We start from the raw sequence: 24071 nt of genomic DNA, 5'->3' as shown, positions 1-24071 counted from the left end.
GCTCAGTGGATAGAGCGTTGGCCTGTGGACTGAAAGGTCCCAGGTTTGATTCTGGTCAAGGGCATGTACCTTGGTTGCGGGCACATCCCCAGTGGGGGGGTGTGCAGGAGGCAGCTGGTCAATGTTTCTCTCTCATCGATGTTTCTAACTCTCTATCCCTTTCTCTTCCTCTCTGTAAAAATCAATAAAATATATTTTAAAAAAATAAATAGATATGATGTGAGTTGCTAATAAATGCTACAAAGAATAACAGAGCAGGACCAGGGGTCAGGAAGGTAAGGGATTGGTGGGAGCAGGGTGGAGTGCCATTTTCCTTAGTGTCACTGGGGAAAGCCTTCAAGAAGGTGACATTTGAAGAAAGAGCTGAAGGAGGTGACAGAGTGAGCCATGCAAACATCTGACGAAAGCATCTCCTGAACCTCTTTCTATGATGACTTAGAGGGCACACCTGAACCTTCCTTGCAGGCTGCCAGAGTTATAATAGTGAACAGTAACCAACACGGGTACAATTGGTACAATTCGGGGGTGAGGCGGAGGTCGGGGGTGGGGGGGGCAGCAGTATTTTATTTGGCTTCCAGACCACCAGAAATGATGTCCATGATCATGCCAGCTTAGTGTGTTATAAAAAAATACCGACTTGATTATTTTGACCCCTTAATATTTCTGTGGGCTAGTCCACTTAGGGAGCTGGTGTGGCTCCATGGGGAGAGGTGGGAGAGGAGTTAGAGGAGGACTGGATAAGAAGGTACTAGAGCCCTGGCTGGTTTGGCTCAGTGGATAGAGCATCAGCCTGCGGACTGAAGGGTCCCAGGTTCGATTCCGGTCAAGGGCATGTACCTTGGTTGCGGGCACATCCCCAGTAGGGGGTGTGCAGGAGGCAGCTGATTGATGTTTCTCTCTCATCGATGTTTCTGACTCTCTATCCCTCTCCCTTCCCCTCTGTAAAAAATCAATAAAATATATATATTTTTAAAAAGGTACTAGAGAGAGGCACAGGGGCTGGCATAAAGAGAAGCCAGGAAAGGAAGCTTAAGGACCATAAAATCCTTACCACCACCACCACCTCGGCTGCTCTTTTTAATCCCCAGGATGCTGTGGTGAATAAATTCAGAGCCTTCAAGTTAAGTTTTCAAGGAAGAGATTCTCCTCATTGATTCTCCTCCTCAGGGCCCAGCCTAGGGTGCCCCTTTAATGAGATTCCATGTAAAAATATAAGCTCAGAGTGCACAGTGCCGGGCCAGTGTCTCCCACAGAGCATCGTCTCAGGAGGACCTCACAGTGTAAGCCTGGCAGCACCTGAGGAGCGGCCAAGGGCAGCAGAAAACCTCCCCAGAATGAGGAAGCCAGAGCTGGGTTCAAAAACAGCACAGCTTTGCCCAGCCCGTGTGACTCAGTTGAGTGTTGGCTCAAGCACCAGGAGGTCACTGGTTCAATTCCCTGTCAGGGCACATGCCTGGGTTGCAGGCTCGATTCCCAGTAGGGGGTATGCAGGAGGCAGCTTAGCAGTGTTTCTCTCTCACATCAATGTTTCGCTCTCTCTCTTCCTCTCTCTGAAATAAATAAAACCTTATATATGTACTTTCTTTTTTTAAATTCTCACCTGAGGATATTTTTTTCATTGATTTTTAGATAGAGTGGAGGAGAGGGAGGGAGGGAGGAGGACGAGGAGGAGGAGGAGGAGAGAGAGAGAGAGAGACATCAGTTGGCTGCCTCCTGCTCTCTGGGCATGGGATTGAACTAGAGACCCTTTAGTCCAAGGGCTGACACTCTAACCACTGAGCAACCCCTGCCAGAGCTAACCCTATTAAACAACAACAACAGGGCCTTTATGTTTCTCTGCTCTCTGCTCCCTTCAGGGTGGGTGTGCTGGGGGAGGGGGGGCATTCACATCTCTAACCAGCATCTGAACTCAGAATTGGTCCTGAAAACACACACACACACACACACACACACACACACACACCCTTTGGAATCTCCAAGAGGCAAGTGATTCAAATGGGTTCCCCTCTGGGCCTTGGTATGTCTTGGAGGTGAGTCCATTCTGTTTCCTCTGACTCAGCCTGCTGCTGCCACATTTCTGTGTTGTCTGTCCTAGGATTTTGGCATCTGTTCTTGTGTGACAAGAAGCAACAGCTCCCTTGGGTAGCAGCTCTATCTTTCCTGCTATAATGTCAAGAGGGGGAGGTGTGTGTGGAATGTGAGGCATGGGTGTGTGTGCTTGCGGTATTCTGCAGAGAGAAAATGAAAGCTTCCATGCTCTGTGTGCCGGCTGGTTTCCAGTTGACCACCCTACGCACAGCTCTCATATCTTCAACGTCGTTGGCTTTCTCTGGGAGAATAAGGTTGTAGGGTGGGCAGGGACCTAGCGATCAGCTCTATGCCTGAGTGACTTTATCCGTAGGATCTGATTTTTTTTTAAACCCAAACCTTTTCCCTCCCTTGATTTTTAGAGAGAGGAAGGGAGAGAGAGAGAGAGAGAGAGAGAGAGAGAGAGAGAGAGAGAGAAACGTCGGTGTAAGAGAGGAACATCGACGGGTCCCCTCCTGTACCGACCGGGACTGGGAATTGAACCCAAAACCTTTTGGTGCATGGGCTGATGCTCTAACCAACCCAGCCCCCTAGCCAGGGCACATCAGTCTGATTTGTAGACTTTGAATGTGTATACTGTTATTTCCACTTAGCTCAGGAGGCCTCAACTCGTAAGTGGCAGAGCCATAGTTTTGAACCCAGCTCTGAGTCCAAAACACTCTTACAATAGGGCCTCCCTGATTGTGACAGCCCCACGGAGTGCAATATATACAAAGAAAATTACCCAGCATTGTTAGGGACAACACGGGGAGGACTTACAGGGCTCAGCTTCCTAAAATGTTATACCAAGACATGAATGAACCATGAGGTGTTTTTGCTGGCTCGCTAGGTCAAGGAAGAGAGCATTTGGGGATGGAGAAATACTACATCCTTTTTCAGGCAGTGATTCTAGTGGGTGCTCATGCAATATCACTGTTGTCCTTTTTTTTAATCCTTACCTAAGGTATGTTTTTATTGATTTTGGAGAGCGGGAGAGAGAGAGAGACATTGATGTGAGAGAAACATCGATTAGTTTTCTCCCGTACTTGCCCCAACAGGGTAATAAACCCGAACCCACAACCTTTCAGTGATGGGGCGATACTCTAACCAACTGACCCGCCCGGCCAGGGCCACTGTTGTCCTTTCTTACCCAGCTGGGGTTCTTACTCCACGCTCGTGGTGCTCTGCGCAGAAGAATCACCAGAGGAGCTTTTACAAATCTCTGATGCCCAGGGCTGCTCTGGGAGACTCTGGTTGGCGGTGAGACCTGGACATTGATGTTTTTGTTTTGTTAATCCTCACCCGAGGGTATTTTCCCCCATTGTTATTTATTTTTTAAAAAATATATTTTTATTGATTTCAGAGAGGAAGGGAGAGGGAGAGGGAGAGAGGGAGAGAGGGAGAGCGAGATAGAAACATCAGTGATGAGAGAGAATAATTGATCAGCTGCCTCCTGCACGCCCCTACTGGGGGATCAAGCCTACAACCCAGCATGTGCCTTTGGCCAGAATTGAGCCGGAGACCCCTCATGTGCTGTGGCTGGAATCGAACAATTCGTAAGCCAATGCTCTATCCACTGAGCCAAACCAGCTAGGTCTTCCCATTGATTTTTAAAGAGAGTGGAACGAGGGAGGGAGGGAGGGAGGGAGGGAGAGAGAGAGAGAGAGAGAGAGAGAGAAAGAATGAGCAAAAGAGAGACACTGATGTGAGAGAGACACATCGACTGTTTGCTTCCCGCACATGCCCCGACCAGGGAGCAACCCAGGTAAATGCCCCTGACTGGGAACCGAACCGGAGATCCTTCAGTGCTCAGGCCGACACTAACCACTGAAAACGCCGCTAGGGCCGGGCACTGATAGCTTTCACAAGCCCCCCAGGTGACGCTAGGGTTAAGAAGCCATCTCCCAAGACAGGTGTGATGGGGGCACAGGGAGAGGCCTTACCTATTTTGGTGGTTTAATGGTAGCAAGCTTGCTAATGATGTTTACCAAGTAAGAAAGGCGCCGGATGTCTGGATTAGCTGGAAAACTAATTGATTTCCTTGCAAAACATGATACCATTTAGTATTGACAGAATGTAATCCTAGAACCTCAGAAGGGTGTAAGGAAATCTTAGGCAGGCATCTAATCCATCGCTCTGGACTAGATGGAAGTTGGGAATTGAGAAATATTTATATAGATTAGCAACATTTAAAAACTTGGTTTTGTGTGTGTGTGTGTGTGTGTGTGTGTGTGTGTGTGTGTTTTAGAGAGAGTGGAGTGGGAGAGACAGAGAGAAATCTCAATGTGAGACACATCGATTGGTTGCCTCCCACACGGGGATCGAGCCTGCAACCAAGGTATGTGCCCTTGACCAGAACCAAACTCGGGGACCCTTCAGTCTGCGGGCTCTCTCCACTGAGCCAAACTGGCTAGGGCTAAAAACATTTTTAAAGAAAGGAAAAAATAATGGGCAACCTGAAGAGCAGAAAGACTGCATTCCTCCTTAGGGGGAAAAGCAATTCCTTCTCTTCCAGAACAATCCAAGCCCCAGCCAATCCACCTTCCCACACCCCCCTCTCCGGGGGTTTCCATCCTTGCAGGATGACTGGATGGTGGCTGTGCCTGCTGGTGGCAGCAACAACTTTTCCTATAGAGGAAGCTGGGTCAACAGAGATGACCAGGACGAGAGGGGATTTCATAGATACCCGTCTCTCTTCATGGCCCCAAATCCCTGTGTATTAGGACTAAGCCTGTTCTCCCTGGCTTCCTGCAGCCTTCTCTTCTCTCCCGAGCAACAGGGAGTCGCAGGGGCAAGGCTTTAGCGAAGGCTCCCAGCCTCGCCCTCAGGGAGAAAGCGCATGTGCTCACTTTTTCCAGTGGTCTTTTCGGTCTGATTCAATGGGTATATCAGGACTGATGACACATCAGCAGGGCATCTTTCTTTTGCTTCTTGAGTAAATGTCCTATTAACAGCTGTCCCAGGCGAAGGGATGGGGGTGTCGGGGGAAGGGAGGAGGGTAGCTTCCTGGGAGAAGGACACGCCCTGGATTTTACAAGGTTAATCAGTGGGTCCAGGGAAGGTTTGCACCTGCTCAGACTTGATCTGGAACTCTAGACAAGCGTGGAAGACAGCCTTTCGATCTCTGCTCCCTCCCGTGGAGTATTACATATCCTGGCTGCCCACACCCCAGACAGGCCTAATGGCTTGCTGCTGCCTGACATTGTCTCTATAGCTATATAGTATTCTCCTCAGTCCTTGCAACGGGCCAGCAATTCTTTGCCTCTCCTGTTCTCTTCCCACCTTTGGGTAACTGCTAAGCAGTAATCTTTTTCTAACCACCAATAGTAGTTCCTTTAACCTACCAACACAGTTCATCATCCCTCTCTCTCCCCTGTACATTCAAGTAATTTTATACACCTTTCAGCACAGTACTTGAAGTTGGAAGGCAAAAGAACATGAATAGGATGGTAGGCAAAAACAAAAGACCTCTCCACCCCTCCTCTTAAGAATTAACACAGCGCCCCCTTCTCCCCCCCATTCTCTCAGTGTCAGCCACTCCCTCCCCACCCAGGACCCCAGAGAAGAGAGAAAGGAAAGGAGAGGATGGGTAAAAGTGCCACCTCAAGAAACTGAGTCATTAAAAAGGGACCAAATGAATTTAGGCTTTCAAAGTTAATGTGACAGTATCACATGCTATCTCCCCAGTGTGGGCTTCCCACCAATAGCTGCCATTTCATTTCAGTGAATATTTCTTATGTATTTGATTTCGTGTTAGTTATATATATCTACCATATGGCTTCATTTCTTGTCCTAGGCACCTGGTACTGTGCTGTACAGCTTAAAAGGGACTTGGGAAATACAAACGGACTTTCCCAGTACTCCCCATAAAAGACTGCCCAGTTTTAAAAAATCCTCACCCAAGGGTATGTCCATTGATTTTAGAGAAAGGAAGGGGGAGGGAAACATCAATGTGAGAGAAAGCTATCTATTGGTCACCTCCTGTACGCATCCAAATCAGGGGGATTGGACCCGAAACCCAGGTATGTGCCCTGACCGGGAATCAAACCCAGAACAATTTGGTATATGGGACAGTGCTTCCAACCAACTGAGCCACGTGGCCAGGAAGGGTTTTTTGCTTGTGTGTGTGTGTGTGTGTGTGTGTGTTTAACTGTGTCAGTGTTTAAAATCTATAATAATAAAAGCGTAATATGCTAATTAGACCGATGGCCGAACGACCTTCCTGATGACCTTCCAGACGAAGCCGGGGCTGCAAGGGCCGCAGCTGCGAGGGCCAAGCCCCTTGCACGGATTTCTGGCCTCTAGTGGTTCTGTACTTGCTGTGTCAAACAAATGACCACACTTAGTATGCAGCCTCTTGTTCCACCTTCTCAAAATAGTATTAAGCCCTGTAACGTTAGTCTAGCCTTGACATCTTTTAGTTCTATTTTTAAAGTATTTCTTCTCACCCCCCTTAGTATGTTCTTAGAATTAATGATCACACCTCCTTTCTCCTCCTTTCTTATCCATTAGTATTAACCTTCATGGTCTTATTAATTCAGGGGCTGGTCTCTGATTTCCTTGGCAATATGCCATCTCCTTCAAAACCCACCTCCTTCAAGTATTAATTTCTGCTTTTAACAGAAACGTCTAATGACAGGCCTGCCTGCTTGAGCTCCTTTAATTATTCAGTATTTATTGTCTACTAAGCACCAGGCACTGTTCTAGGTTTTGAAGACTCAACAGTTAATGCTCAAAATTCTAGTCCTCATGGAGTTTATATTGTAGCATTTACCAGAGACACGTAGTAAAAAGAACTAAAACATGTGCTCTTTGTTTTTTTAAAATATATTTTTATTGATTTCAGAGAGGGAGGGGGAGAGATAGAAACATCAACGATGAGAGAGGATCACTGATTGGCTGCCTCCTGCACCCCCACACTGGGGATCAGCATGTGCCCTGACCAGGAATGCAACTGTGACCTCCTGGTTCATAGGTCAGTGCTCAACCACTGAGCCACACTGGCCGGGCTAAACCATGTGCTCTTCGGGTCAGTATTTGAAAGGGGTAACTAATGGAGGATTCCGTGAATGGATGCTGGTGTTTTGGTGGTTTAATGGTAACATGTGGTGAAAGTGCTTGATAATCGGTGAAACACCCCAAATTCGGCCTCCTAACTCTCCAAACACGTGATGGCCTCGACGCTCTGATTTGACAGGTTACCGGTGGCTTCCTCCTTAGCTGTACAAGGACCAATAGGTGACCGGGGTCTCCCAGGGAGTTAAGAACAGGAGTTGACACCTTCTTGTCCCCCAGCTGGGAACAAGGCACCACAAACTGCCACTCCGGGATCGCCTCCATGTGGCCTCCCCACCAGCTGCATCAGCGGCCCCGGCTGCGCGCTGGCCATCGGCTCCGGGGGCTGTGCACCCACAGGCTGCTGGGCTGAGCCAGGCCCGGGCACGTGCCTCGGCTGCAGGTTTGATCGAGGTGGGGGCAGGTAACGGAGGAGTCTGATGGATGTTTCTCTCGCCCGGCTTCCCCCTTCCTCTAAAAACCAGTGAAATCATTACCGTGGGTGAGGATTGAAAGAAGACGTTACCAAGCCCTTTAATAAGCAGGCAGGCGGCCTCAGCATTGGCGGGTGTAACGAGTTCCCCAAGTGATGCTGGAGATAGAAACACACGTTTGAAAAATCACCAAGATGTTGGCTAGACGAGATCGGAGAACACTGGACACTGAGAAAAGTTCCTGAGAGGCAAGACCAAGCTCCGTGGGAGGCTGGGCGGGGAGAAGAGCGGAGAGGAGGCGGCACTCTTCCGGGAGGTCTCATCCCGACGAACATCGCTCATTACCCCGCATCCCGCACACCGGCAACGCCCCTCCACCGTCGGGACCACCCGTTCCCAGGGCTGTTCCCGCGATGTGGCCCGAGCCCGGGACGGAGGTGCCACCATCCTAGGCTGGCGAGGGGCGTGCCTCCACGCGAAGCGAAAGCTGGCAAAGCGGTTTCCGCTGCCAGCACCCAAGATGGCGACACCAGCGTCGCCACCACGCGGAACACATGCTCTGTACTCCGCTTCGACCCGCCCCTCGGGTCGCACTGGACTTTTGCAAGTCACCGTAGGAACCCTCAAAGGGGGGGGTCCCGCGCTTCGGCGGCGACACTACCTCCCAGTCCCAAGCCCTTCTCCCCCGGCCGAAGAAGGCCCTGGAAGCGCTCAGCCTGCACAGTTTACTCCGCACCCAGCTCGTAATACCCACTGTGGCCGGCGCATGGCCGTGGGGGCCCGGATGCCGGGGGCGAGAGGGCCCTTCGCCCCACTTATTGGAGGGCCCACGCCGTGGGGGCGGGCTTACACGCCCATTGGGCCGTGAATCATGCCCGTCTTGGGAAATGGGGAAAAGGAGGCGGAAGAAACTCAGCCATTGGGCCTCCTCTCCTGTCAATCAACGTGACATCCGGCGACGGCCACGGTCTCGGCTCGTTGATTGGAGAAACGTGTTGGCCGCGGAGGGCGGGCTTGCAAGTGAGGTGGGAGGAGGAGGCGGGGAGGGAAGCGGAGGCTGGGGAAGCTCTAGGCCGGCCGGCGGCGGCGGCGGCGGCGGCAGCTGCGGCGAGGCGGGGATTCGAGTGGCGGACCTGCTGTGGCAGCCGTGGCGGACGCCGAGCTCAGCAGCGGGTATCCGGCATCTTATTTTCCCTGACGAGAGGCGGGCAGCGTGGCGGGGCCGAGACTTCAGGGCTGAAGGGCGGCGGGGTGGAGCTGAGGGGCAGGAGGCGGGAGCGGGCGGCCGAGCCGGGTGGCTGTGGGGGTCGGGCCCCGGGCCTGGCCGGGAGGGGCCGCGCGCCCGTGGAGCCGGCCCGCTCCCGGGTGGGTGGGGCTGGGGCGGCTGAGCGCGCGAGAAGGCGTGGTGTGAGGCCGGGGCCCGGGCGCGGGGTGGGGCCACGGCGCGGGGCGCGATGGGGCTTGGCCGCGAGGGTGGGTCAAGGCCGGGGAAGTAGCACTTGTTCGCTGCCGCCCCAGCGGCCGGGGTCGGAGGCGTCGGGAGCGGGCATGGCGACTCGGTGTCAGCCGGACTCGGGTATCCGGGGCAGGTTGGGGCTGGGCTCGCACCAGAGGCCTCTGGTCTTCCTCGATCGCTAATTTCTGGAGGCCTTTAGCAATAACTTGCGTGAGGACAGGAGGGCAGTGTCAGCTGAAACTCTGGGTCGCAGTTGTGTTTACTCTTAGCCAAGCAAGGGGTGTGTGTTGCAGGTGTAGGTCCCTTTCCTCCCTTAGGATGGAGTTGGCAGGTGGCTCCTACCGGCCGACAGCACTGTGTCTTGGTTTACAAGGTTAATAGCTCAGAAGCAGAGGCCAGAAACCGAAAGCAGACTTACTCCCTCCCCACTTGGCTGTCGGGTGGAGAACTTTGCCACAGCCTCTGTTTGGGCTCAGAAGGTCATGTGAGCGAAAATAAAACCTGCCCATGCAAATGCCGGACCGAATCATCCTGGCTCCCCTCCCCTTCCCGCCCCCCCACCCCCCCATTTTTATATTTTTAAATGTGAGATGGGAAAGGGAAATCAGATTTCAAAGTTGAGAAAATAAAAGGCATCGTCCTCTTCCGTGACGTGGTGGCCTGGCCGTGTTCCTCGTGTCCTTTCACACTCTCATCCGTGAACGGTCGCCCGCTCCCCGTGGGAAGAGGGGAGGGACAAGGACCGTGGGCAGTTTTCTCCGGAGAGATGGGCAGCCAGCTTTCCTTGGCGATGGGCAGTGGGCTTGTGCTGAAGTAGAAGCTGGGTGGTGTGTGTCTGGGCTGGAGGGAGGGTTGGTGAGTCAGATCACAGGTAAAATATTTTGGATGCTCTGGGCATGGTCTGCTTCTTCATAACAAGCCATGTTTTAGGGCCTGGAGAGTTTCATCTGCAGAAACAGGGATCCTTTGATCCTTTGTGAGCAATACTTCCTTTCATAGTTGTGTCTATAAAAGGTTTTTGTTCAGGGCGTATAATGACTGACTTATTTTTCCTCTTGTAAAAGTGGCCTTTTAATGTGTTTCCTACCTTCTGCCTTGATCATGGTGTGAAAATTATGGCATCTTACCCTGTTGCTCTGTGATTCCCATTTCAGGTTTCTCTGGAAACCCTCCTGGTAAGAGTGGAGGAGGTGGGACGCTCTGACCCCAAGACAAAAGGCCTGTAGCTCCAGCCAAAGAAAATAAACCTTAGGAAGAAAAACACACACCAAAAAACCCCACAAAAAACAACACCCCCCATCAGCTGTTCCCGAGAACAGCCTGCAGTGGAATCGACAGAGAGGACGACTAATGGGAGTGAGGAAGTGACTGTATGTGGACTGTGGAGACAGTAAGTCACGTGGACCCTGAGGGCCTGGCCTGGGTTAGGAGCTGTGTACTTTCAGAGGTGAGGTGTCCGGAAGGGAAAAGTGAATGTGGTCTGGAGTGTGGCCTTGGCTCCACGGGCTGTGCTTTCCTCTGAGGCCTTCAGGGAGCTCAGCCCCGGTGTTCAGCCAGGGTGGGGTGGGGGCTTGGCGTTGAGTGGGGGGTGACTGGCTGGCTGGAGCAGCAGAGCAGTGGCCTTGATTTGTCTTTTGGAAGATTTAAAAACCAAAACACACAAACGTTGTGGTCCTTCAGCAATGCTTTCTCTGAAGAAATACTTAACGGAAGGACTCCTCCAGTTCACCATTCTGCTGAGTTTGATTGGGGTGCGGGTGGACGTGGATACTTACCTGACCTCACAGCTCCCCCCACTCCGGGAGATCATCCTGGGGCCCAGTTCTGCCTACACTCAGACCCAGTTCCACAACCTGAGGAATACCTTGGATGGCTATGGCATCCACCCCAAGAGCATAGACCTGGACAATTACTTCACTGCCCGGCGGCTCCTCAGTCAGGTGAGGGCCCTGGACAGGCTCCAGGTGCCCACCACCGAGGTGAACGCCTGGCTGGTCCACCGGGACCCGGAGGGGTCTGTCTCCGGCAGCCAGCCCAGCTCGGGCCTTGCCCTCGAGAGTTCCAGCGGCCTCCAGGATGTGACAGGCCCAGACAACGGGGTGCGAGAAAGCGAAACGGAGCAGGGATTCAGCGAAGATTTGGAGGATTTGGGGGCTGTAGCCCCTCCAGTCAGTGGAGACTTAACCAAAGAGGTTAGTGGCCACATGGCGGGGTGGGTGGGAGGGGTTGGGTTGGGGGTGGGGATTGGCTGGTCCTGGAGGACTGTGGTCTATGGTACTAACTCCTGTAAAGAACCAGAGGTTGGGCTGGGGGTGGGGGGATGTCTCAGGCATTGTTCTTGAATAGGAATGAGCTGAATTGTCTGACTAGGATTGGGGCCTGGGAGCAGCATTTCCTGTGTTGAACCATTGACCCACCTCTAAATGTACCGTCAGGGCAGTGGGAGGTTCCTAGAACATGCCAGTGTGTTTACTGCTTGGATTTCAACATGACTCCTGGAGGCCCCGGGATGGGGGAGGGAGTCATGTTGTGATGGGCTTTGATGCCGTGTATATCTGTTGCTAAGACACAAATATTTTGTGGACTCTTGCCTTGTACCTCCCCCCACATCAAAACACACATATATATCCTGAAGTTCTACTCCCTTGTGGTCAGTCCTGTTGTTGTTTTAAGGTCCTGATAAGTCCGCTGTCCTGGGCCTGAGCCAAGGGGTAGATTTAGATCGTTATTCTCGGTCCAGTGAGGACCAAGGCTCCCTCTTTGCTAAAGGCCCACTGTAGGGAGTAGGAAGGTGAGGCTGGGAGCAGAAGAGGAAATGCATCCTGTTGCCCGAGCCCGCTAGCTTTGAGCTGTCAGATCTTTAGCTCCTGACATGTGGCTGACATACTGTTCTGGGCAGAAAGTGATGTAATCGATTTTAATAACGTGAATGGCTACAACTGCCCCTGTCCCACCAACATGATGATAAGATGGCTTTGAGCTCTATGTTTGGCCCTGGCTTGCCACTCAACCCCAAGGAGTTTGAGAAAAAAGGCCACTGCAGTCTTCCGGCCATTAAGAAAAGAAGACTGGATTGCACTAGCCTGGGTTTTCCAGACCTGAGTGTTCGTGGTGGTGCTGGGTGGGGAGAGGGGATGTAAAAGGTGTTACAGATACTGAACTTGGCTCTTTCTGCCCACTAGTCAGACCAGGCTTTTTCTTCTGTCCTGCACTTGAGCCTGTTCCTGAGCTCAGTTCTCTGAATGTTAGTGACTCAAAGCGTGTGGCTTCCTCTGGGCCAGAGGTCCTAAACTGGGGGTGATTTTGCTCCCCAGGGGACATGTGACAATGTCTAGAGACACTTGGTTGTCACAACTAGAGGTGCTATTGACATCTAGTGGGGAGAGTTCAGGGATGCTGCTAAACTTCCTAAAAAACAGAACCGTCCCCCAAATGACAGACCGATCTGGCCCCAAATGTCAGCAGTGCCCGGTTGCTTTACTGCTCAGCTGGCTCATACTGGAGCTACTTTGAAAGAGATTAGAATTATCTGAGCAGGCGAGACAGGAACATTCCTTACCTTTCAGTGCATTTTCTGTTCATCTTCAGCCGAGGATATTTTTCCATTGATTTGTAGAGAGTGGAAGGGAGGGCAAGAGACAGAGAGAAACAAACATCCATGTGAGAGAGACACATCGATTGGTTACCTCCTGCATGTGCCCTGACCAGGGCCGGGGTCGAGCCTGCAACCAAGGTATGTGCCCTGGACCGGAATCAAACCCGGGATACTTCAGTCCAAGGGCCGACATTCTGTCCACTGAACCACACTGGCTAGGGTTTCCAGTGCATTTAAAAAAAATCTTTATTGTTTAAAGTCTTACATATGTTGTCCCCTTATTTGCCCCATTGCCCCCTTCTAGCTTACCCTCCCCTCCCGCATTGCATTTTTTCTTAGATTCTTTTTTTTTTTTTTAATATATTTTATTGAGTATTTACAGAGAGGAAAGGAGAGAGACAGAGAGTTAGAAACATCGATGAGAGAGAAACATCGACCAGCTGCCTCCTGCACACCCCCCACTGGGGATGTGCCCGCAACCAAGGTACATGCCCTTGACCAGAATCGAACCTGGGACCTTTCAGTCCGCAGGCCGACGCTCTATCCACTGAGCCAAACCGGTTTCGGCTTTTCTTAGATTCTTACAGCGCCATTGGGAACTTGAACCTCTCTTCTTCTTTCTCTGTCCATTTACTTCAGATGGACTCGCCTTGGCACAGTGGTCTGAAGACGTGTGCCCTGAAGACGTGTGCCTCCCAGCCTAGCTTCCTCCTTCCCCAGGGTAGCTCCCCCAGGGAATGGGTGTAACTGGGCTTGCTCTTGGGAACCCTGCAGGGGGAGCTCCATTCCTATTCCTGCTGGGAGCTCTCCTGGGATGGGATGTTTTGGATGTAATGTGGCTGGGTTGGAGTGGAATGGGGTGGGACTTTGACCCTGCTTTCCTCCATTTCTTGGCCTTCATGAAGGTTATGTTTTCTGTGACACTCGGCCTTCGCTACTCCCTTTGGGGGCTGGCGGTGGGTCAGCATTAGGGGCCCAGGCTGGGTATGGGGGAAGGGAGGATTATTATGTGTCTAGAACAACATTTCCTCAGCAACTCAGGGATAAAAATACCCAGGTCTAGAGCATGTGACAGGCATTGCTGGAGCTGGTATTATCCCTGGGTGGCAGTGCTCCCCTGCTGCCAGGCCTGTTCGATGGACAGCCATAGCCCAGGCCCTTGTCAGGGATAGGATTCCCCTCGAGGTTGGCACTCTGCCTAGGGCCAGGGTGGCCTGTGTACAGCTCTTCCCAGGCAAGGAGCCGTCTGTGACCAAGGAGAGCACACTGTCCCCGACCTGACTTTCGGCTCAAGGGGAGCAGCAGTGAGGGTCGGAGTCAGAATGTGATGCTGACTCTGTCAGGTTTCTTTCCTCCTTTAGAGATGTGGGCCAGGGTCAGGCAGAGAATACTCTTGAGCAAAGCGAGGGACATGTTTGTGGCCCCAACATTGTGGGTGGTGCAGAACACTTGTCTCCTTCAGTGCTGGCCTTCAGGCTCATGGCTCCCACCTCTTGGTAGGCCTGGCCAGCACTGTGACATGGCTGCACATGGGCAAATGGCATTTTCCCTTCCTCTCATCTGGCCTGTTGTAGAGTGACAAAGCCCCTGGCTCACATTGGATCTGGATACACTGGGTTCCTGCCCAGCCTGGCTTGTCATCCTTGGGCTTGAGGACAACTGGCCACAATCCTCCTGGGGAACGGGAAAACTTCCATTTCCAGGGAAGAACTTAAATTCCCGCAGTAGCTTCAGGAGGAGTGTCTGCCCAGTCCTGAGTGGGCTGGGTAAGCTGGATGCGACTGGAAGGAGTGGCCCCCCTCCCCCCCGGGCTCTCACTGCCCCACCCGCACTGGCTTTCTGGGCTGGGTGGGGCTGCCCGCCCCTGGGTGCGTCTCCTTGAGGAGAGGAGGCGGCCCTGGGATGGGCTGGTTCCTTGCGGCAGCTTCTCCAGCTGCCCTGGTGCAGAGATTGGCTCTGGGCTGCAGCTAGGTAACAGGCGGTGGGAGGGGATTGGCTCTTTCCGCATCTCCAGCGGAGACTTGGGGGAGGAGATTGGCTCTCGTCGCAGCCTAGGTAACGACAGTGGGAGGGGATTGGCTCTTTCCGCAGCCCAGCTGCTGACCTGGGGGAGGGGATTGGCTCTCCGCAGCCTCAGCAGTGACCTGCGGGGTGGGAGGGGGAGGGGATTGGCTCCTTGCTGCAGCCTAGGTAACAAGTTTGGGGGGCGTGGGGATGGGAAGAGAGGGAGGAGTGGGAGGATAGGCCTAGGAGGAAGCTTGCTTTCCTCTGCAGCTTGAGCACGGAGCATGGGGTGGGAGTCCCATCTCACTGCAGCCTCTGCGGTGAGCTCAGGGTGGGGGCTGCTGGGCGCCTGAGTGGAACTGGGGTTGTGAGGTGGGAGGGGGCTGCTCAAGGATGGAGGAAGAGGGCTGGGCTGGGCCGCCCAGGCAGCTGTACGGGCGGGGCACCTCCTCAGGCCCCTCCGAGCTAGCACGGGGCCACCCTTCCAGCCTGGTGTGCTCCCTGCCAGCCAAGAGCTCCTTGCAGCCCCCTGTCCGGCTTCCCGGCACCGGCTGCCCTGGGGCTCATCTCGCAGAACATGACCCGCCTGGACCGCAGCTCTCACAGTGGTGGGGGCCCTGCCAAAGGGAGCAGGCCCCTTAACTCTTTGCTGGCTGGTCAACGGGTGGCCCAGCCCCACTCTGCTCCTGGGTCCAGGGCTTCTGTTCAGGTTGGTGTATGCGGGGAGACCAAAAGGAGAGGTACACCTGGTGGGAGGTCTTAGGATCAAGGAGGGTTATAGTGGGAAAGGATACCTGATAAGGGCTAGGGAGGTGGGTCTAATCTAAGGATATTGCTTTCTGAAAAGTGCCGGCTTAACCTGAATGGAAGCCAACAGTAGGGTTTCTTTAGCTATAGGAGGTGTCATGTGTAGAAAAGCTCCAATAGCTATTTACTCGGGTTCTACGCTGGTGGCAGTGGGGGGTCGCAGTTGGTGCAGGAGCCACCAGGGTAGAGCCAGGAGTGGGTGTTTTGGTACCTGAGGCAGCAGCTGTGGCCAAGTGGTGATGGAGGCTATGTCCTTGAGTGGGTTGACTGATGGGGAGTCAGTGAGTCCTGGGGTGTGGTAAGGGCGTGAGAGCTCTGGTGTGAGGGGGCACTATGGGGCTGGCCTTGGCAGGGGTGGGGTGCCCAGTGAGGATCAGCTGACTGCTTGAAGCTCTCCTGGGAGCGGCAGCTTGTTAGGATCAGCTGGAGAGTGAGGATTCAGGCAGGGATGGATCTTGAGGTGAGCCTGGGCTTTAAGAGTTGTGGGTGTTCAGCCTTACTCCTGCCTCAGCCAGGGAAGGGGGAATGGCTGGTGACAGCCTGTCATTGTCATTGGTTTCATCAGGTGGTTGCAAATGCAGGGATTTTCCTCTCCAGCCCAGCCCACCCCTTTATGCAAATGAAATGGTACCATAGGCTGATGCAAGCCTGGCCACCATCGAAGCAATTCTGCATGACAGTTTGCCCTTGCTTGCTGTGGCCAGCTTCCTACAAACCCTGTTTTAAGGGATTCCCATTCCCCAAATGAGAAATGCCTCTTAACTTCCACCTTCCTTCTGGCATAGCGATGAGGTGCCCTGCCTTTCAGCTGGGGTGTTTCTGGTGCGGATACTAAGCCCCCAGACTGGTATGGTGATGGGTATGCTATTGGTTTTTGCAGGCTGGTGTCTGGAAATGGATGGATGAAGCCTTGCTGATGCAGAGTGGGGGGCAGGGGATAGAGGCGGGGAGCTGTAGGCCTGGGAGGGAATAATCGGAGCGATGCTAGGAAGGACCTCTTGAGAGGCAGGAAGGGGCCCCTAGATCCAGAGCTAAAGTCATGGTGATCTGTCTTTCAGGACATAGATCTGATTGACATACTTTGGCGACAGGATATTGACCTGGGGGCTGGGCGTGAGATTTTTGACTATAGTCATCGCCAGAAAGAACAAGATGTGGATAAGGAACTACAAGATGGAGTGGAGCAGGAGGACACCTGGCCAGGAGAAGGAGAAGAAGTTCTGGCACGAAACCTGCTAGTGGATGGAGAAACTGGGGAGAGCTTCCCTGCCCAGGTACTCCCACCTCTGCTCACTCCAGGAAACTTATCTTTAAAAGGCAGTTGTGTCTTGTGGGATGGACCTGAGTGTATACTTTGGGTTGGGGTCTCTCACAGTGAGTGGGCTGAGAAAAGAGTGGAAGAATAGAAGTAGAGGGGCCAGGCTTTGGTAACAAACAGCACAGAGGAGGCAAAGCACCTAGCAGATTCCTACTTGCATCAGGACTCTTTTACCTTCCCTGTTCTCCCCTAGAGTTTGGGACTTACGTCTGTCATTAGCCCGGAAACAGAGGGAGAGTGTGGGCCTACAACCACGCAGGTCTTCCCTTCAGTGTTCCCTTGGGGAAGCCTGCAGGCAGCCAAAGCCCAGATCAGTCAGACTTACAGTTGCTGTTGCCACAGGTGCCTGGTGGGGAGAACCAGACAGCCCTGTCTTTGGAATTGTGCCTTAGGCTGCTGGAGTCCACCTGCCCCTTTGGGGAGAATGCTGAGGTGAGCAGGACTTCAGGGAGAGCCCACCAAGTCAGCAGGGTGTAGCCTGCACACAATGTTCCTACGGGGCTGCCTGAGAGGCCAACTCTTGGTGCTGGCCTTGTCCTGGCTGCTGGGGGTGAAATCAGAGGAAGGAACAGAACCTCAGATGGTAGTCTCTGGGAGGAAAGCAGAAGGCTGGTCTTCCCTTTTTTCTTTGTTGAAGTCTCTGTGTTTTGCCCTAGTTTCCAGCAGACATTTCCAGCTTAACCGAAGCAGTGCCTAGTGAGAGTGAGCCCCCGGGTCTTCAGAACAACCTCTTGTCTCCTCTCCTGACGGGGACAGAGTCACCATTTGATTTGGAACAGCAGTGGCAAGATCTCATGTCCATCATGGAAATGCAGGTAGGACTCTCAGAGCACAAACTCATGGGACCTTGTGTGGGGTATCTTAGCACTTCCTTGCTTTTCCCCTCTCTGGGAAGAGAAAGAGTAACGTATCTGTCTGACTCATAGGAAAGTGAGAACACTGAGAGGTAACTGTCTAGGTATCTCCTTGGGGAGGTACGGGGTCAAGTCAGGAGTGGGGTTTGGGATAAAACCCCAGGGCTTGAGCCTTTTAGAGTGGGCCTGCTTCCTAGGTATGCCTCCTTTTTTTCCTTCAAGCAGATAATCACTTGGCTGGGGGCTCCCTAGGTTTATCATTAAGTTGACGTTCATGTAATGCTTTACAGCCACCGTTATTTCACTTGGCACAGTTATCTAGTCAGCCCTTTATTATTATTTTTTTAAAATATATTTTATTGAGTTTTTACAGAGAGGAAGGGAGAGAGATAGAGAATTAGAAACATTGATGAGAGAGAAACATCGATCAGCTGCCTCCTGCATATCTACTGGGGATGTGCCCACAACCAAGGTACATGCCCTTGACCGGAATCGAACCTGGGACCCTTCAGTCCGCAGGCCGACGCTCTATCCACTGAGCCAAACCGGTTTCGGCTATTACTTATTTTTAAAATATATTTTTATTGATTTCAGATAGGAAGGGAAAGTGAGATAGAAACATCAATGATGAGAGATAATCATTGATCAGCTGCCTCCTGCATGCCCCCTCCTGGGGATCGAGCCCGCAACCGGGCATGTGCCCTTGACTGGAATTGAACCCAGGATCCTTCAGTCCGCAGGCCAAGGCTCTATCCGCTGAGCCAAACCAGCTTAGGGCAGCCCTTTATTATTTTAAAGGTGAGGACATGGAAGCTCAGATAGGTTACGTGATATACCCATGGTCACATGGAAGTGGTACAGCTAAGTTTTCTCATTCCAAGGTTTGGTCTTTTTTTTACTATGCTGATTTTGCAATGAAGAGGTAGTCAGTGTTAGGTGTTTGCTTACTCTCTCTTCAAGATGGGGGAGTCTGGCCAAACATGAGTTGGTCAGTCCTGCATTGGAGTGGAGTCCATATGAAGGAACCCATCTCTGCCAGGCCTGGTGGACCAACTAGGGCCAGGAGCTGATGCCGTGGGCTCTGATTTCCAGTTTCTTGTTTTTATACCCATGCAGTTGTGCCTATGTTGGGTGTCTGCTCATATTAGCCTTCAGCTTCAGCTTCACCTGGGGGGGGAGTCTACTCTGAGGAAAAGGTGACACTCTTCTTGCCTTTCAGGCCATGGAAGTGAACACATCAACAAATGAGATCCTGTACAATAACCCTCCTGGAGACCCACTGAGCACCAACTATAGCCTTGCCCCCAACACTCCCATCAATCAGAATGTCAGCCTGCATCAGGCGTCCCTGGGGGGCTGCAGCCAGGACTTCTCCCTTTTCAGCCCTGAGGTGGAGAGCCTGCCTGTGGCCAGCAGCTCCACCCTGCTCCCACTGGTCCCCAGCAATTCCACCAGCCTCCACTCCACCTTTGGCTCCACCAACCTGTCAGGCCTCTTCTTTCCACCCCAGCTCAATGGCACAGCCAATGACACAGCAGGCCCTGAGCTGCCTGACCCACTGGGGGGTCTGTTAGATGAAGCCATGCTAGATGAGATCAGCCTGATGGACCTGGCCATAGAAGAAGGCTTTAACTCTGTGCAGGCCTCCCAGCTTAAAGAGGAATTTGACTCTGACTCAGGCCTCTCCTTGGACTCTAGCCATAGCCCTTCCTCCCTGAGCAGCTCTGAAGGCAGCTCCTCCTCCTCCTCTTCCTCCTCTTCCTCTGCTTCTTCCTCAGCCTCTTCCTCCTTTTCTGAGGAAGGTGCTGTTGGCTACAGCTCTGACTCTGAAACCCTGGATCTAGAAGAGGTGGAGGGCGCTGTGGGCTACCAGCCCGAATATTCCAAGTTCTGCCGCATGAGCTACCAGGATCCGTCTCAGCTCTCTTGCCTGCCCTACTTGGAGCATGTGGGCCACAACCACACGTACAACATGGCACCCAGTGCCCTTGACTCTGACAAGCAGATGAGCCGGGACGAGCATCGAGCCCGAGCCATGAAGATCCCCTTCACCAATGACAAAATCATCAACTTGCCTGTGGAGGAATTCAACGAGCTGCTGTCCAAATACCAGCTCAGCGAAGCCCAGCTAAGCCTCATCCGGGATATCCGGCGCCGGGGCAAGAACAAGATGGCAGCGCAGAACTGCCGGAAGCGCAAGCTGGACACCATCCTGAACCTGAAGCGGGATGTGGAGGACCTGCAGCGTGATAAAGCCCGACTGCTGCGGGAGAAGGTAGAGTTCCTCCGGTCCCTGCGGCAAATGAAGCAGAAGGTTCAGAGCCTGTATCAGGAGGTGTTTGGGCGGCTGCGAGATGAGAATGGGCAACCCTACTCTCCCAGTCAGTATGCTCTCCAGTACGCTGGGGATGGTAGTGTCCTCCTCATTCCCCGCACCCTGGCTGACCAGCAGGCCCGGCGGCAGGAGAGGAAGCCAAAGGACCGGAGAAAGTGAGCCTGGGGAGGAAGGGGGGTTGACACTCACCAAGATTGAAACTGGAGAAGGGCTGGGCCTGGACCTGGACCTACAGTGGGGGACTTGAATGCCTTGTTATCCAATAGATCTCAGATGGGATGACTGTGGGTCAGTGGACAGGAAGAGGCGGGCATAGGCACTGTCTGGCTGAGCTTCCCCCACTGGGGAATGTCGAAGTTGCCAGACTGTCTGGGTGGACAGGGTCTTCACCCATCCCCCTTTCCTTTGAGGGAAGGGGTGGGGTGGTGATGGCATTGATGGAGGCCGACAAAGGGGAAGGAAGGGACTTGTGAGAGGAGAGAAAAGTAGTAGAAAGTCTCATTCCAGGAAGAAATGAAGGAAAGAAAAACCAAAAAAAAAAAAAAAAATCAAAATCAAAGCTGGAAGAAAAAACTGCAGGTTAAGATTGAATCTGGCCAGGATTCCAGGCAGCAGGTTTTAGGTGGGACTAGGTCATTGGCGTGAGTAAACCCCACTTCACTCCAGGGGAGGGGTGGACACAGACAAGGTGAGTTCTGGGAAGGGCTTTGTGAACTCTTTCTGCTCCCACACCTTGATATCCATGAAGGGGAGCTCTTAGATAACTCCTTGAACGTTTCAACAAGGGGAGCTACCAGGACCCGACACCTGTTTAGAGGGTTAGGATTAAAGGATACTGAACAGGAAAGGGTCGCAAGACCCCGTGTTGCAGCAGCCCCAACACCAAGCATGCCACTCACTGTCCCGCCACTTCATCTCCCTGGTGCCCAGTCACCCCTGAGCTGAGGTTCCCATGACTTCACCAGAGCCTGCATGCAAATGCTGTTCTCTTCCCTGCCCCTCACCAGCTGCCCAGGGCTCTTCTGTAGCTGGGTGCTGGCAATGCCCCCAGTGATGGGCCTACAGCCTTCTGGGGGCTGCTCTGAGGCAGGGGGATGATGTGGAAAAGCCAGGTAGTATTCAGCACAACACTGGGGAGTGACCCCTCAGACCTCCCACCAACAACTGGGCTTGTCACTGGAAAAAGCCAAAACAAAACCCAGCAACAAAATACTAGTCCTCTTAGAGTTTCTTGCGCTTTGATTTTTTTTTAGGGCTTGAGCCCTGTTTCACTTATAGGGTCTAGGATGCTTGTGTTGAGTAAAAAGGAGATACCCCAATATTCAAAGCTGCTAAATGTTCTCTTTGCCATAAAGACTCCGTGTAACTGTGTGAACATTTGGGATTTTTCTCCTCCGTCCTGAGGTCTCTGTCTGCTTTCTTCTTTGAGTTTCTTCCTAGGAGGATTAGAAGTGCATGAATGGAGGTTTACAGCATCTTCCCCTGCCCCAGGCTCTTGGCCATAGGCAACTTCTCAGCACCCTGAGCTCAGCAAGGGCTCCTGGAGGACTGCCTGGGGGGAGCAGAGAGGGGAGTGCCAAGGTGGCCATATGGTTCCAGGACCAGTGTCTTTATTTTTAACTGTGTGCTACTGCTGCCCCTCCCCCTCCTTGTCTGGTTCTGGGGTACACTCTGGACTAGCAGGAGTTGAATGGGGGAAATGCTGGTTCTCCCCACTTTGGGGGAGGGGTAACACATTAATTGAGCAGTAGAGATAGAAGGCATGAGCCTGGGAGTGCTTTTATAAATTATTTTCCTTGTAGATTTTATTTTTAATTTATCTGTGACCTGCCAGGGAAGGGAGAAGAGAGGTTGTGAGCACATGACAAAATAAAATAAAATGGATGATTCATTCTCAAGTGCAATTTTTCCCTACCTTGAATTTAAACAGTAAATAGGAGGGCTGGCCATTGTGTGGCTAGGGCAGAGCTTACCTGGGAAGGTGGGTTGACAGTAATTTAGAAAAGACAATAGTCTTAAATACTGTATTAATAACCTTTCCAAGCAGGTGTTAGGTACCTGTTCACAAGGTATACCAGCTGAATCCCCTCAGAGGAAGGATTCAGAATCCTTTTGGCTTTTCTCAAAGGGCATGCCAAGTGTTTCAGTGTAAAATAGCATGGCCACAGAACGAGAGCAGCAGGAAGCCAGACCCCAGGTTTTGAGGCATCGGAAAGCCCCAGCCAAGGTAACTGAAATCTGACACACACACACCTCTGCCTTAACAAGTCTTGGAAGTGCTGAATGCTGCAAGGTACTGGGTGGATGCTGGAACTGCCATATGCCCATCTTGAGGTAGGTGCCAAATGCCCAAGTAATGAATACTCAGTGGCAGTCTGAGATTACTGGACAAGATTTACACACTTGGTCTTGGCCAAAAGGCTGAGAAGCAGTTCAGGACAAGGTTTATGACCAGAAGCCATGATCCTAGTAACAACCTGTGATCTCTAATTTCCCTGCACCACTGTGTGACCTGGCTCAGCCTAGTCCTTAGTGATGCTGCTAGTTTATCCTAAGGGATGGAATAGAATTCCAGGAACAATACTGATTTCTTAAACTTATTTCAATTTACAATGGCTTTCCCCTTACCTCTAGTTGAAAAGGATTGGTCATACCAACAAGAGCTCTTCCTGCATTAGGAATTAAGCATTTGTCAGATAAAACCAAGATTCTTGAAGTGAAAAACAAAAATAGTCTAAAAATTAAGTTTAAAAAATTCACTGCTAATAAAAAAATACAAATTGTTACGTAGAAGAATAAATTGACAAGTAAAATTCATAAAGTAATATTTTTGTATTCCTCCTAGAAACAAATACATATTTTGGTTTAACAGTATTAGGTTATAACTTTTATTTTGTTTTGCAACTTCTTTTTTAGCTTGAGATGTAAAAGGTTTTAAGTGAAACATTCCTCTCACCCCCTTTACTAGTGTTGCCTCTATTCTGAGAAAGTATTTTTGTCACCCCCTTTCCCCATGTCCCCGTATGGAGAGATCTACAGTTGTATCTAGGATCATGCTGATTAGATGGGGCTTCCGTCCAAGTTGGTCAGCACTGCTGGGGGGCTGACCTCTTTTGCTGCTGGCTGGTGGAGTGGGTGTTCCAGCTTCAAGGTTTTTTCTGCCAGGAAGATAGGACTCACTCAAGTAAGGCTTGTGAAAAGACAAGAAGTGAGCCGAGATTCTAGGGTTGGCAAAGAGATATGAGCAGGCCTCAATCCTTAACTAAAGACCAAATTTCAGCATGGCCTGCTTGGGCAGGGGTAGAAGACTTGCTTTGTCTTGACTTCAACACTCCTAAGCTTCATTCAAACCAATTTCCCATACATCATCATTCATGTGAGATGGAAACAGACTGTTTCAACACCTGCCCTGCAGATCTCACCAATGAAGCAGGGGCTATTCCAGTATCATTAAAAATAGGAAAAATAAAAACTGAAAGGGTAAAATAGTGATCTAGAGACAGTGTCTACAATACCTGGCCTCCGTCGCTGACTCCTCACCTTTTCTAGGGAAAGCTCAACAGCAACTAGTCAAACAGCTGGTGAACGGGGCAGTACTTTCCAAAGAACCTCAACTTCCTCAGGCTGCCCTATTCCCTGCTTTTACAGCCCCAGGTTACACCAGGACTTGCTGCTCTTCAGGTTTATTTAGCAAATAGCTGGAAAAACCAAGTGCCTTGCAGAAAAAAATAACCCAAACACCCTCAAGCCTCCCTCCACATGTAGTAGGCACCAACTTAGAGCAACAGCTTTATTTTTTTAAATTGATTTTTAGGGAGAGAAACATTGATTTATTGTTCCACTTATGCATTCATTGGTTGCTTTCTGCATATGCCCTGACATGATATCAGACCTGCAACCTTGGTGCCTGTGGAGAGAGCTCCAACCCAACTGAATCACCTGGCCAAAGCCAGAGCAACAGCGTTAGCAGCTCAGACTAAATCAGTAGTTTTAGGGCATCTGCAGCCAGAGTCTGTTTTCTTACTGAAGCTATCTATATGCCAATAAGGTACAGGTTGGTGTCTGCCTCTCTGGAAGTTGTTTTCCCAGCCAAGTGTAGAAATTCTCTAGCAAAACCTAGGTGCTTGGTTATCCTAAGAGATTGTT

General features: G+C 51.7%; 1 protein-coding gene across 6 annotated transcripts; it reads left to right on the top strand.

Annotated features, from left to right (window-relative positions):
* The first annotated feature begins 7525 nt into the window (after positions 1–7525).
* Positions 7526–20484, top strand: NFE2L1 (NFE2 like bZIP transcription factor 1). 6 transcript variants are annotated; one of them, XM_059670741.1, is made up of 6 exons: positions 7526–8729; positions 10167–11204; positions 16510–16692; positions 17079–17168; positions 17393–17551; positions 18810–20484. In XM_059670741.1, the coding sequence occupies exons 2-6, from the start codon at positions 10695–10697 to the stop codon at positions 20082–20084; spliced, it is 2217 nt and encodes a 738-aa protein (XP_059526724.1). In that variant the 5' UTR covers positions 7526–8729; positions 10167–10694; the 3' UTR covers positions 20085–20484. The 6 variants fall into 6 exon arrangements, with proteins under 6 accessions (XP_059526724.1, XP_059526727.1, XP_059526726.1 ...); XM_059670744.1 differs by having other exon boundaries at positions 7528–8729; positions 10167–10402; positions 16477–16692; XM_059670739.1 differs by having other exon boundaries at positions 7530–8729; positions 16477–16692.
* Positions 20485–24071: the final 3587 nt, after the last annotated feature.

The sequence above is a fragment of the Myotis daubentonii genome, chromosome 16, assembly GCF_963259705.1.
Source record: "Myotis daubentonii chromosome 16, mMyoDau2.1, whole genome shotgun sequence".
NCBI classification, from domain to species: domain Eukaryota; kingdom Metazoa; phylum Chordata; class Mammalia; order Chiroptera; family Vespertilionidae; genus Myotis; species Myotis daubentonii.
The sequence above is the reverse complement of the archived record's forward strand: the minus strand, read 5'-3'. Positions and strand labels throughout refer to the sequence as shown.